The sequence below is a fragment of the Panthera pardus genome, unplaced genomic scaffold (assembly GCF_024362965.1).
Source record: "Panthera pardus isolate Hobbes unplaced genomic scaffold, ASM2436296v1 HiC_scaffold_10, whole genome shotgun sequence".
In the NCBI taxonomy this organism is placed as follows: Eukaryota; Metazoa; Chordata; class Mammalia; order Carnivora; family Felidae; genus Panthera; species Panthera pardus.
The window spans coordinates 110,262,936-110,279,726 of record NW_026526655.1 but is presented as its reverse complement, the minus strand read 5'-3'; the positions used below and the strand labels follow the sequence as shown (position 1 = coordinate 110,279,726).

At 40.8% G+C, this 16,791-nt stretch overlaps 1 protein-coding gene and 1 non-coding gene across 11 annotated transcripts in view; one reads left to right on the top strand and one right to left on the bottom strand.

Annotated features, from left to right (window-relative positions):
* SAP130 (Sin3A associated protein 130) overlaps nucleotides 1–16,791 on the top strand; it is a 79,936-nt gene that overhangs the window by 42,921 nt on the left and 20,224 nt on the right. For 8 of the 10 annotated variants that reach the window (XM_019469485.2, XM_019469492.2, XM_019469490.2 and 5 more), the window contains one exon: nucleotides 6,215–6,319. The exons of the other annotated variants lie outside the window; for them this stretch is intronic. In XM_019469485.2, coding sequence (XP_019325030.1) covers nucleotides 6,215–6,319 — 105 coding nt within the window. The remainder of the gene's footprint in view (nucleotides 1–6,214; nucleotides 6,320–16,791) is intronic. 10 annotated transcript variants of the gene reach the window in all.
* On the bottom strand, nucleotides 12,612–12,765 carry LOC128772736 (small nucleolar RNA SNORA62/SNORA6 family). Its single transcript, XR_008416902.1, has one exon. It is a non-coding gene; the product is annotated as a small nucleolar RNA SNORA62/SNORA6 family (small nucleolar RNA).

Genomic DNA, 16,791 nt, shown 5'->3' with positions numbered 1-16,791 from the left:
TTTCCCAGGTGTGTTAAGTAAGGGTCCTATTCAGCAGCAGAAGTGTACTGTGTTGCCATAGAACCTGAGTTGGTGGGTGATGGGCAGGAAAGTATGTGCTGTGCTCTGAAACTTAACTTGAAAACTTGGGAGGTGGGAGATGGGCAGTCACACTTCATAGAGCAGAGTTTCTGTGGCTGCACTGAGCTGATGTGTGTCTACAAAAGATTATAAAGGTTAAAGCATAGTGAGAACATAAGCTGCTGGGTCCATACAGGGTTTCCTGACGTGTGGAGCTTTGCCTAGACCAGACTCTCTTTTAAGGATAAATCAGTCTGTGGCAAAGGAGCTTTATCAATGAAAATGCAGGGCAAAGCTTGTACTAAACATGGCAGGTTGAACATGCACTTCTAAATTTCTTATCCTCTCAAAACCCCATAGAACTTTTAGCAAAGAGGCTTTTTAGAAAGATATAAACACACAAGAATGAGGAGAGAATAGAAGACTGGGTTAAACAGAAGCAGGGTTGAAATGTGTTTGAGAGGATCAGAGCCCTGCATCCCCTTCCCTACCCATACTTTGCAGTGCACTGCCCTTCCCAACCCCAGCATGCACCTGGAGAGTTTAACACTCCAGGTTAGCCGGCAGAACCCTGGCAGTTGAACGCTGTTGACAAAAAGTGAGATGTTGACTCCACTTTCTTTCTGGGCTTGTCCAGCCGAAGGGAAAAGATGCAGATACCAGCACTAGGGGTTTCCTAAGGTCAGGAATCAGATCCCCCTTACGTGAAATTTAAAGTAGACAAGTTCTTCCATGAGCTCAGAGCTTCCAGCCAACGTTAGTCCCCTGTTCCTAATCATGAACACACATCCAAGCAGGTTTCTGAGGGCCTTCTGGCAAACCACTAGACATACTGAAAAACGCAGCTTGGAACATAAAGCAAGGCAAGGAGAACAAAAACAAAAAGTGAAAGCAAATAAAGACCAAAACTGAATGCTGTCTTCAAAGGACAAAAAAAGATGTATCTGTGCAACAAGAAGGCAGTGCTATCGAAAAGGAACATTTAGAGAACAAAAGAGTGTGTCCTGAAATTTAAACTACAACAGCAGAAATTGAACTCAGAGGAGTTGGAAAATATAGTTGAGGAGGAGCTCTTTGGTGGCTAAGTCCGTTAAGGGTCCAACTTGATCTCAGTTCAGGTCTTGATCTCAGGGTTGTGAGTTCAAGCCCTGCATTTGGGCTCCACACCCAGCGTGGAGCCTACTTAAAATTGGAAAAAAAAAAAAAAAAAAAAATACAGGAGTGCCTGGATGGCTCAGTCAGTTAAGCATCTGACTTATCAGGTCATGATCAGGTCATGATCTCACGGTTTGTGAGTTCGAGCCCCTCATCCAGCTCTGCTAACAGTGCAGAGCCTGCTTGGGATTCTGTCACTCCCTCTCTCTCTCTCTGCCCTTCCTTTCCCCTGTTCTCTCTCTTTCTCAAAATAAATAAACTTAAAAAAAAAAAAACTTAAAAAGTATAGTTGAGGAAATCTCTCAAAAGTAGATTGAAAAATAAGAACACAAAAATAAGATAGAAGAGGAAAGGCAAGAAAATCAAAGAATCAGCTCAGGAGATCCCGCCTCCCAAGTAATGTTGTTTCAGTGAGAGATCTGAGAAAAGGAGGAAGATCACTTAAAAAATAACTCCTAGAAAATTTCCAAACCTAAAGGGCATGAGTTTCCTGATTTAAAGAACCGCAACATGCCCAGCACAAGTAGATGCAGTGCGTGTTAATAAACCAGCACTGAGAGGGGCGCCTGGGTGGCTCAGTCAGTTAAGCGTCCGACTTCAGCTCAGGTCATGATCTCACGGTCCGTGAGTTCAAGCCCCGTGTTGGGCTCTGTGCTGTCAGTTCAGAGTCTGGAGCCTGCTTCTGATTCTGTGTCTCCCTCTCTCTGCCCCTCACCCACTCACTCTCTGTCTCTACCAAAAAATGAATAAACGTTAAAAAAAACTTTTTTTAAACTGGCACTTAGATAAACATGTTGAAATCTCACAACCCTGGAGACAAAAAGATCTGCCCCCTTCTCCTCCACTTGGCTACCTCCCTTTAACCTTTCTGCTGTGCCCCCATAGCTGAGTTGTCATCATCGGAATTCCTTCCTCTTTGAGTGTGTCTGCCTTCTTTAAGTGGAACTTGGCTCTTCCTCAGGATCTCGACTCCTGCACTCTCCCCAAAGTAATGGCTGTCTCTCTTCCTGATCCTCCTGGTGCTGGGGTCCATGTCCTCTTGGTGCCTCACTGCCACTTTCAAGCCATCCCTCTTCGAAAGCACTCAGTTTGTATTCAGATTTCATAAAATTTGCACTTGAAGAGTATACTTTCACATAGCCAAGTCATTCCAGGCCCACTGAAAAGTTTTCTAATAACTGAATCAAATATCAGTTTTAAATTCAAATTATTTAAATGAAATACCGGTATAAATTTTGCTCCTGGTTGCACTTGCCCATCATTCCAAGTACTTAGTAGCCCCGTATGGCCAGAGACTACCTTGTTGGTCAGAGCAGCTCAAGATCAGATTCCAGTTCAATTTGGGGGTATGTTTGTATGTCCTTCAGAAGGTACCTAACATCTGGCTGTCATTCTGTCTGAAATGATATCCCAGGTCTCTGATTTCTCAGTTGCTTAAATGCCTCTCCGTCTTCCCCCATCCATCAGCACAAACCCACAAGCACAAGCCTTCCTTGACCTTTTCTTCTGTCCTCCGGTGTCCCACAGCCTACCTTCTGTCTTCCCACCTCACCAGCAGTGGTGAGCACACTACCCACCAGGGAGCCTTCCACCCGTTGATGCTACCCCCTTTCATGACCTTTCTCTCCTCTCCTTGACTCAGTTTTTGGGGTCTGCTGCAATCACTTCCTTGCATATGGCCCCCACTTCCTTGCACCCCTCTTCACTTTGTCAAAACCAGAGTCAAATCCAACTTTCTGCTGAATTTGCGCAGCAGATTGTGGTGGGGTAAACAACCGTGTTGACTGGCCTTGCTTAACCTCAGAGACCTCCACTAGGATCTTGAAGAACAGCATAGGATGCTGTCCTAAGCCACTCTCCTGGACAGTTGCCCCCTGTTCCTCTCAGAACTCCCACACTTCCTTACCCATGTTCACTACCAGCTAATGAACTTGATCCCTACTTTTTTGAGAAAAATGGGAACACCCAAAAGAGAACAACTCTAGCTTTCAATCTCCCTACCTGCCGGCATCTGTATCCCACACTCTACTCATCTCATCTTTTACTGTGGACAGACTCTTAGCCCTTCGCTCTGGAGCCCCTGACCGCTGCCTTTCTAGCCTGCTGAGAACAGTGCTGTAGCTCTCCTCCCTCTCACCTGTTTACCAGTGTGTTCTCGCTGGTGTTTCCTTCACATAGAAAGCAAAAATATGCTCTCACGGGTTTTTTTGCTCCTATTTCCAAAGAAAATAAAGGAGTTTGCTAACTCCATTTTTTCTTCCAGTTTCTTTCTCTCTCCACGTTTTCACTGAGGTATAGAAAACTGCATAGATAATGCAGGTATGGGGTAATTTAGCACCGAGTGAACACAGCATGCAACCACTATCTAGGCAAGAAACAGAATACTACCAATACTTTCTCCCAAAGGGAATTAAGCAGTTTATCTTTTGACCTTGTTGACTTGCTTTGCTTCTTGTGGCATTTGTGTTGACTCATATATTACGTGTTTTTGTATGACTCCATCTTCCTTCCCTTTGTTTAGTTCATCCACGTTAATTGTATGTGATTGTAGTATTTTTATTGCTATGTGAGATGCCATTAAATAACAGTACCATAGTTTATCCATGGATGTTTGGGTTGTTTCCAGTTTGGGGCCATATGTTATCCTGAACATTTTTGTGCATGACCTTTGACACATAGCTAAATGTATTTGTTACATACCTAGGAGGGGATTGGCTGGGTTGTAGGCTATGCTTTATGTGCAACTCTGGTAGGTACCTACGTATGCTCCAAGCAGGCAGGGAGGGAGGGGGGTCATCGCATTCATCATCACCGGCACTTGTTGTTGACACTCTTTAAGTTTGGTTAGTCTGTGGATATAGAGTGGTGTATCTCACTATGTTTAATTGTTTTCTTCGTTTTCTGCGGGGGTAGTTAGTGGAATTGGTCTTATGTCTTACTTTTTATTATGGGAAACTTTAAACGTAACAAAATTTTGAACATATGAATGTTATACCCATCATTCAATTTCAGTTATCAGCTTATCACCTCATGGCCAATCAATTATGTTTAATCTAGATGCCTACCCACCCCCTTCTACTATATTATTTTGAAGCAAATCCTAAATAGTACATCTTCTCATTTGTATACATTTCGGCATGTGTCTATTGAGAGATACTTATGAAAAAGTATAACCTCATAATATCAAATATCTAGTTCAAATCTCTAGGGGTCTCAGAGGTCACAACTTTTTTGTTTTAACTTATTTGAATCAGTATTCTGATAAGGTGCCCACATTGTATTTAGTTGATATGTCTCCTAAGGCTCTTCTATATATAGATTTCATTCATCTCTTTTTTCCTTGCGATTTATTTGTTGAAGAAACTTGGTCTTTTGTCCTGTAAACTTTTTCCTCTCCTTCCCTGTCTTTCCCAGGGTTTTGTCAGTTACATCCCCTTTGTGTTTCTTAGAACTGCTATAACAAATTACCACAAATCTGGTGGCTTAAAACAACAGAAATTTATTCTCACAGAGGTGCCTGGCTGGCTCAGTCGGTGGAGCATGCAACTCTTGATCTCAGGGTTGTGAGTTCGAGCCCCATGTTGAGTGTAGAGATTGCTTAAAAATAAATCTTTTAGGGCGCCTGGGAGGCTCAGTCATTAAGCATCTGACTTCAGCTCAGGTCATGATCTCACGGTTCATGAATTCAAGTCCCACATCGGGTAAGCTTGAGCCCTACTTTGGGTGAGCTTGAGCCCCACTTCTCTCTCTCTCTCTCTCTGTCCCTCACTCATTTGTGCCTTCTGTCTCTTTCTCTCTCTCTCTCTCAAAAATAAATAAAAATCAAATCTTTAAAAAAAAAACTTACCCTCACAGTTCTGATGGCTAGAAATCTAAAATCAGGATGTCAGCAGGGTGTTCCCTTGTGTATGCACCAGGGAAAATCCATTCCATGCCTCCTTGCTAACTTCTGGTGGCTATTGGCAATCCTTTGGCTGTGGGAATATCACGCCAGTCTCTTCTTCTGTATTCACATGACCTTTCCTGTGTCTCTCTGTCTCAAATATCTCTCCTTTCCGTGATAAGGATACCAGTCATTGGATTTAGGGTCTACCCTCCACACCAGAAAGATCTTAACCTTGAGATCTCTAACTAAATTACACTCACAAAGACTCTATTACATTCACAGGTACAGGGATTAGGACTTGGATATCAATTTAGCCCACTACCCCTGTAGTTTGGTTTTGCTGTTCTTGTCCCCACCACGTTGTCTCTTGTTACTTGAATCTAAAGCTTGAATAGATTCTTTTTTTATTATTTTTTATTTTTGGCAAGACCAGTTTATAAATTAAAATGTCTGGTAGTCCCCCATTTTGAGATGTCAGCAGACTTGGTGATCACTGTCTGGATCCATTAATTAGGCTTTGCAAAATGGTGTATTCTGGTTCAAGCCATTTTCTCTCAGCCCACTCATCTGGCATTTGCTTCCAGCACTCTGCCGACACTGCCCATGTCACACTTACAGCTTCCACATTGCTGAGCCCGCTGGTTCCCATCTGAGCCACACATGGCCTCTACTGGATGGCACAGTGACGCTAACTTGGTCACCTTTCTTTCACTTGACTTCCAGGAACTTTTTCTCAGGTCAACATAAACATGTAAACACAACAGTGATCGGGAACACTTAATACGGATGTTAAGTTTGATAATAAGTAGAAAGGAGATGTGGCGTGGTCGAAGCAGCAGCTAAAAGAGTCACAGTGGTTGCTTCCTGGAGAGAGATGGGCAGGAAATGGGGAGAGATGGAGGGGACCTGTGTTTTGTTAAAAGCTTTTTAGTGCAATTCGGCATTTTCAATAACATATCTATAGTATTTGGATAAAATTTTAAAAACCATTTTAAAAAATGCCTAGCAAATGTAGTGTTTTTATTTTGCCATAGTTATGCCTAGCAAATATTTACTTCTTATCCTTTAATGCCCTCGGACTGTTGTTTTCTGGGTTTGTCTGGTCTCTTTCAGAATGGCAGTTCGGAAAACCCTCATTCCTCCTCAGCCTCCTGAAGTGGCTAGCCCTCGAGTGGAAAGCTCTATGCGGAGTACATCTGGGTCACCTAGGCCTGCAGGGTGAGCACATAAATGTTATCACTCTTGGTTCCAACTGCACACAGTTGAGGAGGAAAGAGTCTAACATGTGACAAATTTTACATAATTTGCCTGTGTGCATCTTTTTATATCCACATTCTAGCTCTGTGACCTGGACATATTTCTCAGCCTCTCTGATTCTTATTTATGAAATAGCCGTACTTATAATATCTGCTTCATTGGATTCTTGTGTATTTAAATGAAATGATGCATTTAAAGTGTTTAGAACAGAGCCTGCCTCATAGTAAACACACAGTTATCGTTGCTATCAAAAATGGCATCATGTTGGGGTGCCTGGGTGCCTCAGTCGGTTAAGCGTCCAACTTCGGCTCAGGTCATGATCTCGCGGTCTGTAGGTTGGAGCCCCGCGTCGGGCTCTGTGCTGACAGCTCAGAGCCTGGAGCCCATTTCGGATTCTGTGTCTCCCTCTCTCTCTGCCCCTCCCCTGTTCATGCTCTGTCTCTCTCTGTCTCAAAAATAAATAAACGTTAAAAAAAATTAAAAAAAAAAAATGGCATCATGTCAGTAGTTAATACATGCTGCTTTCTTTGTTCTTCATTCCACCAGTAACACTATTTTGGGAAAGAGAGGCAATGTAAGAACATTTAAAGTGTAAAGTTAAAATCATTGTCCTGTTCCCCACCCACCTTGCCAGTCCCACTAGCTAGAATTAATATTGATTGGTAACAGTATTAAGTATCTTTCTGCATCTTTTGTCTATGTACACAGGTAGATAGATTGAGTCTTAAAAACAGGATCTTGCTGATTAGAGTGTTCTGTATCTTGCCATTTTTACTTCTGTCAGTAACAGCTTGCCATGTTAATGTATTTAGATGTACTTCATAAAACTTCATTCAAGAAGAAAATTATGAATGCCTTGTATGTGCCAGGTACTGTTTTAGAATCTGGGAATATAGAAGAGTGACTAAGACAAAGTGTCCATTCTCCTTAAGCTTATTTTCTAGTGGGTGTAGAGAAACAAATATGTGAAGGAAAAGGAGGCAGTGTGAAGGGAACGTAAAGCGATGGGAGGCAGAGGTGACACCATCCAGAAAGCCTTCTCTGAGCAGAGGTTGAAGGGCAGGAAGGAAGCGCCACATGCTGCCTGATGTCCAGCTGCATGAGTCAGAGCAAAGAGCGGGGCCAGGAATTATGTGGGAGGACATGCGGTCGTTACTTTACGCAGTAGTGCAGAAAAGTACAAATAACCATTCAAGGGGCAGCTGTGAAAAATAATCATAATTGTAGGGGGTGGGATTGTACTTACTCTAGGATCTTTAAAAACACTGAAAATACTCAAAACTCTCTCATTGTCAGTTATATATAAGGAAGTGAAAAAAGTAGTAAAACTAACACTTGGTACACTGTAATTTAAACATGAGAAACATTGAGAATTAAAGTGTCTTCTAAAAACTAATCAAAAGTAGTTTGAACAGCGCTTGCCGCCTTCACATTGTGTAACTTGACGCAGAGCGACAGTCCTTCCGTGTGTTGGTGAATTGTCATACTCCTTTCTAAGTTTCGGTCTGCTTCTGACATTGTATCCTGTATCTTTTCAGTGTTGGCAAATTGTCTCCAAGAGTTCATTTAATGTGAAATTTTTTGCCAGCCTCACTTCTAGGGATATCTTCATCCTTTTTATCAAAACCCTCTGCCATAACTAACACGTGGAGTACAAGTGCACATTTCAAAGCAGAATCTTTTCACTGTGCTAGCAGCTTCATCAGATAGCTTAACATTAATTCGTTAAATTAAAGTTAATTAATTACTTAACTTTGAAGTAAACCAGCCTTTATTGGCCAGGAAAGGATTTGTTGTTTTGTTTTCATGGGTTGTTTTTTTTTTTTTCCCATTCTCCTTGAAATTGGCCTTTTTCTTTCATTGTGCCAGCTAACTTTACCACTTAGACCTGAATAGGATTGAATAGCCCTCAGTCCAAAGTAGAAGTCAATACTACATTTTGCCACAGCAGCTTTCTGTGCCCAATGCAATTTAAACTAAAAGATGATAAGCGACTTTACCGTCTTTGTCGGTAAAGTCAAAGTCCAATTCATTGGATTCTGTCTGTGTGGTCCATGCCGTATCTTCATACAGGCCTAGTGCTCATCCTGTCTTCTCTTTGCTGTTGCTGGTTTCAAATCTTCTAATCACATCCAATTTCACTTCCAGAATGACTGTTTTTTTCTCTGCATTTTTATCTGCGTTGGCCAGTTTTTGCTCTCTGTCATCCATTATTATAAAATTTCACCTGGGTTTGTCTCTGGGAAATAAGAGACTGCACAGCTCCACACTTTGCTGTCCGCATAAACTGAATAACAGATTCAGTAACCACTCATGGACAAATTTCGAAGGAAGTGATGTGATTGGTCATAGATCCTGATGCACATCTGTTAGTTACATAGTGATTTATGGACTGAGGAGGCAGCAGCAAAGTTTGCATAAAATTGCTTAAAGTTTATATAACTACTCACAGTTAATATTATAGTGAGTGGTAGCTCAAATTTGAACTGCATTTGTGGGAGACTGGTATAATGTAGTTACACATATATACGTATGATTCACACACTGCACAAAGTCAGAACTATCTATATGTTAGGTATATACAAGGAACAGCAAGAGAAACCAGCCTAGAACGAGAGGAGAGTTGCACAGCATGGTTCAGAGATATAACTGAGGGCCAGATGATGTAGGGCTTTGTGGATCATTCAGTGTCCTTTCGATTTTATTCTGGGTAAGACTGAGCCATCAGAGGTCTAAGGCATAGGAGTGACATGATTTGACATTTTTTTACAAGAACTGCTCTGGCTACTGTGCTGGGAATAAACTGCAAGGAAGTAAGAGTGGAAGCAGGGAGACCAAGTGAGAAATAATACAACCTTAGACTATCATAGAGGCATGGACCACTGTGGAGGTAGTAAAAGTCTTCAAAAGAGTTCAGATTCTGGTTGTATCTTGAAGGTACAGCTGACAGAATTTTCTGACAGAAAGGGAGAAGTCCGGCTAGGAGGTTTTGCCTGAGCGACTGCAGATAAGGAATTATTCTTTCTGAAGTAAGGAAGCCTATGGGAATAGGAGAGAAAAAACTTTTTCTTTAAAAAAATTTTTTTAATGTTTATTTATTATTGAGAGACAGAGACAGAGCGTAAGCAGGGGAGGGGCAGAGATAGAGGGAGACACAGAATCTGAAGCAGGTTCCAGGCTCTGAGCTGTCAGCACAGGGCCTGACGCGGGGTTTGAACTCACAAACCGTGAGATCATGACCTGAGCCGAAGTCAGACACTTAACCAACTGAGCCACCCAGGCACTCCGAGAGAAAAAACTTTTTAAGTTTAGTTCTAAATATTTTACTCTTGAGATCTCCAGGTGGTTAGACACAGCCAAGTGGAGATATCAAATGTATAGTTGGATATAAAATTCTGAAGTAGATACAGTCCTAGAATTGAAGATAGAGGTCTATGCTGGTGATTAAGTTTTGGCAGATACATGTTTCTAACACCGTGAGGGTGGAAGAGAGCCCATCGACAGTGAGTATAGAGAATAGACCTGGTACAAAGACCACGTGTTCAGACATGTCCTCTTAGGAGATCAGAAAAACGAAAAACCAGAAAAAGAGACTGTATTCCTATTCCTTTACTGTGTGATGTTCTCAGAAGTGTTGGTGCCATAATCAGTCCTCCATTAATGAACACTTAAATTATTTCCATTTATCACTGTAATAAATACTGCAGTGAATCTTTATCATTGAGCCCCTTCGCAAACATTTCTCTGGAATACATTTCTGGAAGTAGCGTTACTGGGTCAAATTAAATGTGGGGATTAAATTCTGATCTCCAGTCACTGTATCTGTTTATATCCTCATGAAATGTGTTCCCATTTTCTCCACATTGTTGCCAACATTAGATACTGAACTTTACAAATTTAATACATTATCTTTGTTTTTCAAGTGGTTTTTTTGTTTGTTTTTTTTAAGTAGCACTAGAGTTAACTTTTAAAGCGCTGGGAAAAAAATACAGTAACTGAAGCGTCTGTGACATACAAAAGTACATTCCTTGTAAGCAACTGTATGTGCAGAAACTTAGGTGAGCAGGGGCTATTTGCAGAGTCTTTCCCAGACTTAATATGGTTCCGAGGTAGATTGTGGAGGTAGGGCCCCGTGCATGCAGGCACCCAGATGGCCTTCCTTGCAGTGGGCAGTCTGTTTCTGTGCCACCTGAAAGAAGGGAGCATTTGGACGGTGAAAAATAACTAGCTGAAACCAGAGCAGTCTCCCCACACTCCCACGCCCAAGTGAAAGGAATCTCATGGAAATTGCTGCTTTTAGGAATAGCCCACCTCATTCACTGATGAGTAATAAAAGGATATTCATGTGAAGATAACTAAAATTAAAACGTAGGAAAAGAGCAACAAAATATACTCATTTGTTCAGTAAGAACATGCACCAGAAAAGTGCTACAGAATAAGTGTGAAACTTATTTTAAAATTCTGACTGTGAATTTAAATTACTTAATGACGTTAGCACCACCTCACTGATGGAAAACACACAAAGGATGAAATGCAGACTAAGTGACAGGACATAAAGGGATGACATGTGAAGGGATAGAACTCAGTAAAGATCTAGAAGAAACCACAGAATGAAGGTAAAATTAAAATAGAAAACAGTGTAGACATAGAGGATAAAAATGGAAGAAGCAAAATTAAAAAAAATTTTTTTAATGTTTATTTATTTTTGACAGAGAGAGACAGAGCATGAGCAGGGGAGGGGCAGAGAGAGAGGGAGACACAGAATCCGAAGCAGGCTCCAGGCTCTGAGCTGTCAGCATAGAGCCTGATGCGGGGCTCAAACTCACAGACTGCGAGATCATGACCTGAGCCGAAGTTGGACACGCAACCAACTGAGCCACCCAGTTGCCCCGAAAAAGCAAAATTTTTAAAAGAAATAAATATAAAACAAAAACCATACAAAATATACTATGATACAAGATCAAACATATACATGTCAACATCTCAGAAACCAATATGTGAGTTAAAAGTAAGGATGTGTTAATGTTGTCATTAATTATTTTTAAGTGCTACACGACATGGGTGTATAATTACTGGCAGCTTAGATTCAGTGAAACACTGCAGTAGAGTGGTGTTGTGTGGAGATAGTGGAGGGTTAAGGGAGGGAACAAGAGTTCCCAGTACATCCTTTGAAACATGAATGTATCACTGGGGCACCTGGCTGGCTTGCGCAGAGCATGCGACTCTTGATCTTAAGATTATGGGTTCAAGCCCTACATTGGACATAGAGCTTAAAAAAAAAGAAAATGAAACGTGACTATATTACCAATTCCAAGCCAAAAGATTAAGGAAGATTAAAATATAAAATGGGGGAGGGGGTAGCACCTGGGTGGCTCAGTCAGTTAAGCGTCTGACCAGCTCAGCTCATGATCTCTTGGTTCATGAGTTCAAGCCCCGCATCAAGCTCTGTGCTGTCGGCTCAGAGCCTGGAGCCTGCTTCGGATTCTGTCTCCCTCTCTCTCTGCCCTTCCTCTGTTCACACTCTGTCTCTCTGTCTCTCAAAAATAAACATTAAAAAGTTTTCTTTTAATAGAGAGGCACCTGGGTGTCTGAGTCAGTTGAACGTCTAACTTCAGCTCGGGTCATGATCTTGCGGTTCATGGGTTCGGGCCCTGCATCTGGCTCTGCTAACAGCTTGGCGCCTGGGTCCTGCTTCGGATTCTGTCTCCTTCTCTCTCTGCCCCTCCCCCAGTCATGCTCTGTCTCTTTCTCTCAAAGATGAATAAACATTAAACAAATTTTTTTAATGTTATAAAATAGAAAACAGATTTAGAAAGTAAATCCAAAAGCTGTTAAAATAAATTTAAAATATGAACTTTAAAACAAATCACATAGTACTAATTCATCCTCAGACTCTCCCCGAAACCTATAGAAATTCTCCAAATACAGGCAGACCTATCAGATCTCTGTCAGTTCCATTTTTTTCTAGTTTACATCCCTCCCTCCTTAAAGCCTTGCTTCCACCTACTCCAGTCTTCACTGGTTGCTCTCTGGACTCGGTGCCCAGCTGTTATCCCTTGTGTTTCCTTTGTCCTTCACAGTCTGAATTCCCTTCATCTCATCCCTGGTGACGTATATTTCCTTTTTTCTTGATTTACTTTCTGATTTGTTAGAGCATCTCTTTGGCAGCAGACAAACAGTACGTAAGATGTCAATTTTTGACCCTTTGCAAATCAGGAAATGTCCTTTTTCTGCCCTTACTCTTTTTGTTTTTATTTGTAGCAAGAATTACTATCAAACTCCATTCACTGGGCCACGGACCCTTGTGGTGGTAGCAAAAGACTTGCCCCTCATGTGGCACACTACCTACACTTGTGAGTTCATTGGCCAGCCAGTGGCCTCAACTCCAAACTCTAACAGTGGGCAGGGCCATCACTCTGGAGTCTAAGTCTCCTTTCTCTCTGTTGTTGAGATTAGGTAAATTATATTGATCTGTCCTCAACCCCACTGATTCTATCTCCACTGTGCTCCTGAGAATGTCCAGTGAGTATATTTGGTCAGTTATTGTTTTTCACTTCTGTAATTTAAATTTGGATCTTTTTATAACTTTGATTGCTTTGCTGAGATTTTTCTGGTTTTTTTTATCTTTTAAATTTGTTTTTCATCTTTTGAATTTGTCATTGCTTGTTGAAGCATTTTTATGATCTCTACGTCCTTGTCAGATGCTACCCGACATCATTCATCTCCTGTTCAAGTTGTGATTTTCTTGGCTCTTGGTTAGACAAGTGGTTTTCTGTTTGGACCTGGACCTTTATGGTCTTAGAAGACCCTGGAGTTTATTTCTAGCTTAATGTTTTGGCGGTCCTCCTCTCACATGGCCGCAACTGGGGAAGGGAAAGCATTGCCTTCTCACTGCCAAGTGGAGAGTTGAAGGCCAGGTTCCCTGCTTGACCTCTTTTGACACCACTTCAATAGTGAGATGGCAGAAAGAGAATCACGCTGCCTCATTACAGCCTGGCAAGTGTAGAAGTCTAGGTTCTCCACAGCCTTTGCCGGAGAGCGTGGGAATTGGGACCACAGTCGTTTCTGTGGTGTTTCACTGGGAGAGCAGTTATTGTCTAGAAGTCTCCTGTCTTGCTCAGCTGCTCCTGTCTTGGTTCCTTGAGCAGATTTTTCTTGGGATTTTTGTCTGTGCCCTTTGACATTTCTGTATTATGGCCTTCCAGGACCCAGACTGGAGCACAGTCAGAAAGGAAACCCAGGGAACTCACTGCTATGTCTTCCTTTGGTCCTGAGCGCCCTAGCCAGTCTGCCTTCATCTCTCAGCAGCTGTTTTGTTGGTTTTATATGTAATACTCATGATTTCAGCTATAATTAACTAGGAAGAATATGAAAAAGTATGTCCAGGCCATCTTTCCATAAACAGAATTCCTGCTTACACTCTTAAATAATACAATGGCTGGGAGAAGTTTAAATTGAAAATCTCTTTTTCTTTGCAGACGATATCTTCAACTTTATCTCATAACGTTCTTTTTTGGAGTTCTTAATATGAAAACCTGTAAATGTAGAACAAAATAGAGAACACAGTATTATTCAACTAGATTTAACTTTTAGTATTTTGCCATATATTCCCTTTTTTGGTGCGATCAAATTACAGAATTTCACTTTTAAGTAATTCCTTGGGGGGTACCTTGACTGGCTCAGTTGGTAGAGCATGTGACTCTTGATCTCTGGGTCATGAGTTCAAGTCCCACATTGGGTGTGGAGTCTACTTAAAATTTTTTTTTAATATATATATTCGTGCATTTTGACAATTTAATTATGTGTCTAGGTGTGCGTTTTTTCACCTTTTCCTACACAAGTTGGTTGATTGATGTTTTTCATCAAATCTGGGGAGTCTTTGGCACAATTTCTTCAGATATTGTTTCTGCCCCATTCTCTCTTTGCTTCTGGGACTCCCATTATGTATGTGTATGTTGGTACAGTTATTGCTGTCCCAAAGTTCTCTGAGGCTCTGTTTATTTTTCCTCCTGTGTACCCACCCTTTTTTTAAGTTTTTTTTTTTTTAATGTTTATTTATTTTTGAGAGAGAGAGAGACAGGGCATGAGGAGGAGAGGGGCAGAGAGAGAGGGAGACACAGAATCCGATGCAACATATATATATATATATATATATATATATATATATATATATATAACATATATATATATATAACATATATATATAAATATATATATATATAACATATATATATAACATATATATATAAACATATATATATAAACATATATATATAAACATATATATATATAAACATATATATATATATATATACATACATACACACACACACACATACATACATATATATATATATTTTTTTTTTTTTTTGTATATATAATCTCTTTGCCCAATGTGGGGCTCCAACTCATGACCCCGAGATGAAGAGTCACATGCTGTACCAACTGAGGTAGCTGGGTGCCCCAGAAATACACTTTTGAGTCTTGTTAGTGATTTTCTGTTTTCCTTTCAACTCTTATATTTTTCAAGTGCAGAATTGCTTTTTGGTCTTTTTTTTAATAATTTCTGTCTCTTTATTAATCTCAGTTTGCTGAGACATGATTTTTAGGCTGTTCTTATAACCATGATCTCCTTTAGTTCTTTAAACATATTTACAATAGCTAACTTAAATTCTCTGACTAGTAAGCCTAACACCTGTGCATCCTTAGTGACCGTTTTATTGCTTCCCCCCGCCATGTTCAAACATTGCTTTGTTTCTTTACATACCTCAGAATTATTGTTGAAAACTTGACATTTTAAACGGTGTGTGGCAACTCTGGAAATCAGATTCCCACACTTCCCTGGGGTTTGTTGTTGCTGCTGGGGTTTGTTGTTGGGTTTTGGTTGTTTAGGGACTTTTGTAAAATAATTCTTTAAAATCACTGTCTTTGTCTAGTGTGGCCACTGAATACACTCTTAGCTTTGTAGTCATCTAATGATTAAACCGATTTCCTTGAATGCCTGAATGCCTGGAACCAGTAAATCTCTGTCTTTGCTAAGGGCCTTGTGTGTCTTGGGGTAGCCCATCAACACTGAGGCAGGCGGTTTTACATCTCTTTTTTCTTTTCGCTTACACAGAGCCAAAGGTGAGAACCTGTGTCCTTGGTTCTTTCCTGGGCTCTGCACAGCCCAAGGTACGCACACAGTCCTACATGTATATATTGCTTCCTGAATTTGCCAGAAATACGTTGGAGCTTTTTGAAGCCCCTGTGGACATTTCATTCTCCAACTTTTCCTTTAAAGCTTTTTGGGTAGCTTATTGTTTGCCCCACTTGTTACCATCCTATCAGTTAGCTGGGAAGCTGATCACTTGTGTCTGATTTGTTCCAGTACTCTAGAAGTAAAAGGTGTTCACACTGAGCAGGTCTGGTAGATAAGACAGTCTTGCAAATGGGAGCAGCCAGTTTGTATAATGATAGTTCTCTGGTCAAGAGGGTTTGAAGGGCCTCTAGCCCCTCTGGTAGCTGCCAGGCTGATGGTTTTTGCTGTAAGCATGGACTGGTGGTTAGCAAGCCTACCATTGGTGGTGGAAAGGGAGAGAGAGAAATAGGGCAGGGGCGCCTGGGTGGCTCAGTGGATTAAACATCCGACTTCAGTTCAGGTCATGATCTCATGGTTCGTGGATTTGAACCCCGTATCAGGCTCTCTACTGTCAGCACTGAGCCCATTTCAGATCTGTCCCCCTCTCCCTCTGCCCCTCCCCTGCTTGCACACGTTCTCCGACACGCTCTCCCATTCTCTTTCTCTCTCTCTCTTTAAAAAAAAAAAAAAAAAAAACAAAAAAAAAAACAGTTAAAAATAGGGCAAGTTAAACACCACAGACTTTATTGGTCTTACTGAGGTTTGGCTGATTTTCTTGAATAATTTTGCTACATTGTTCATTTCCAGAGTTCTGAAAACATTGTTAATGCCAAGTTTTTGTTGCTTTTATGAAAGAGAATTTTCAGAGATCATTACTCCCACATTAATTCTCTTTAATTCCAGAATAATCTTTTCCTGTACCCCACCTTTATTTACTTATTTTGAAATAATTTAAGACTCACAAAAAGTTATAAAATAGTGCAGAAAGTTCCCATGTACCCTTACCCAGCTTCCCCCAATGATTACGTCTTACATAACCCTCGTTATTTTTTCAAAGTGAAAAAATTGGCATTAGTACAATGCTGTTGACCAACTACAGACCTTATTAAAATGTCACCAGTTTTTTCCCCCCTTTGGTGTATATTTGAAATCTCATCCATGAATAGATTTATATAACCATTATCATGATCAGATTGTGAACCTCTTTTGTTGCCACCAAAATATTCCCTTATTCACAGTCATACCTTTCCCGCAAACCTAATAATACCTTGTCACTTAGCTGTGCCCCACCAGAATTTTTTCATTTTGAGAG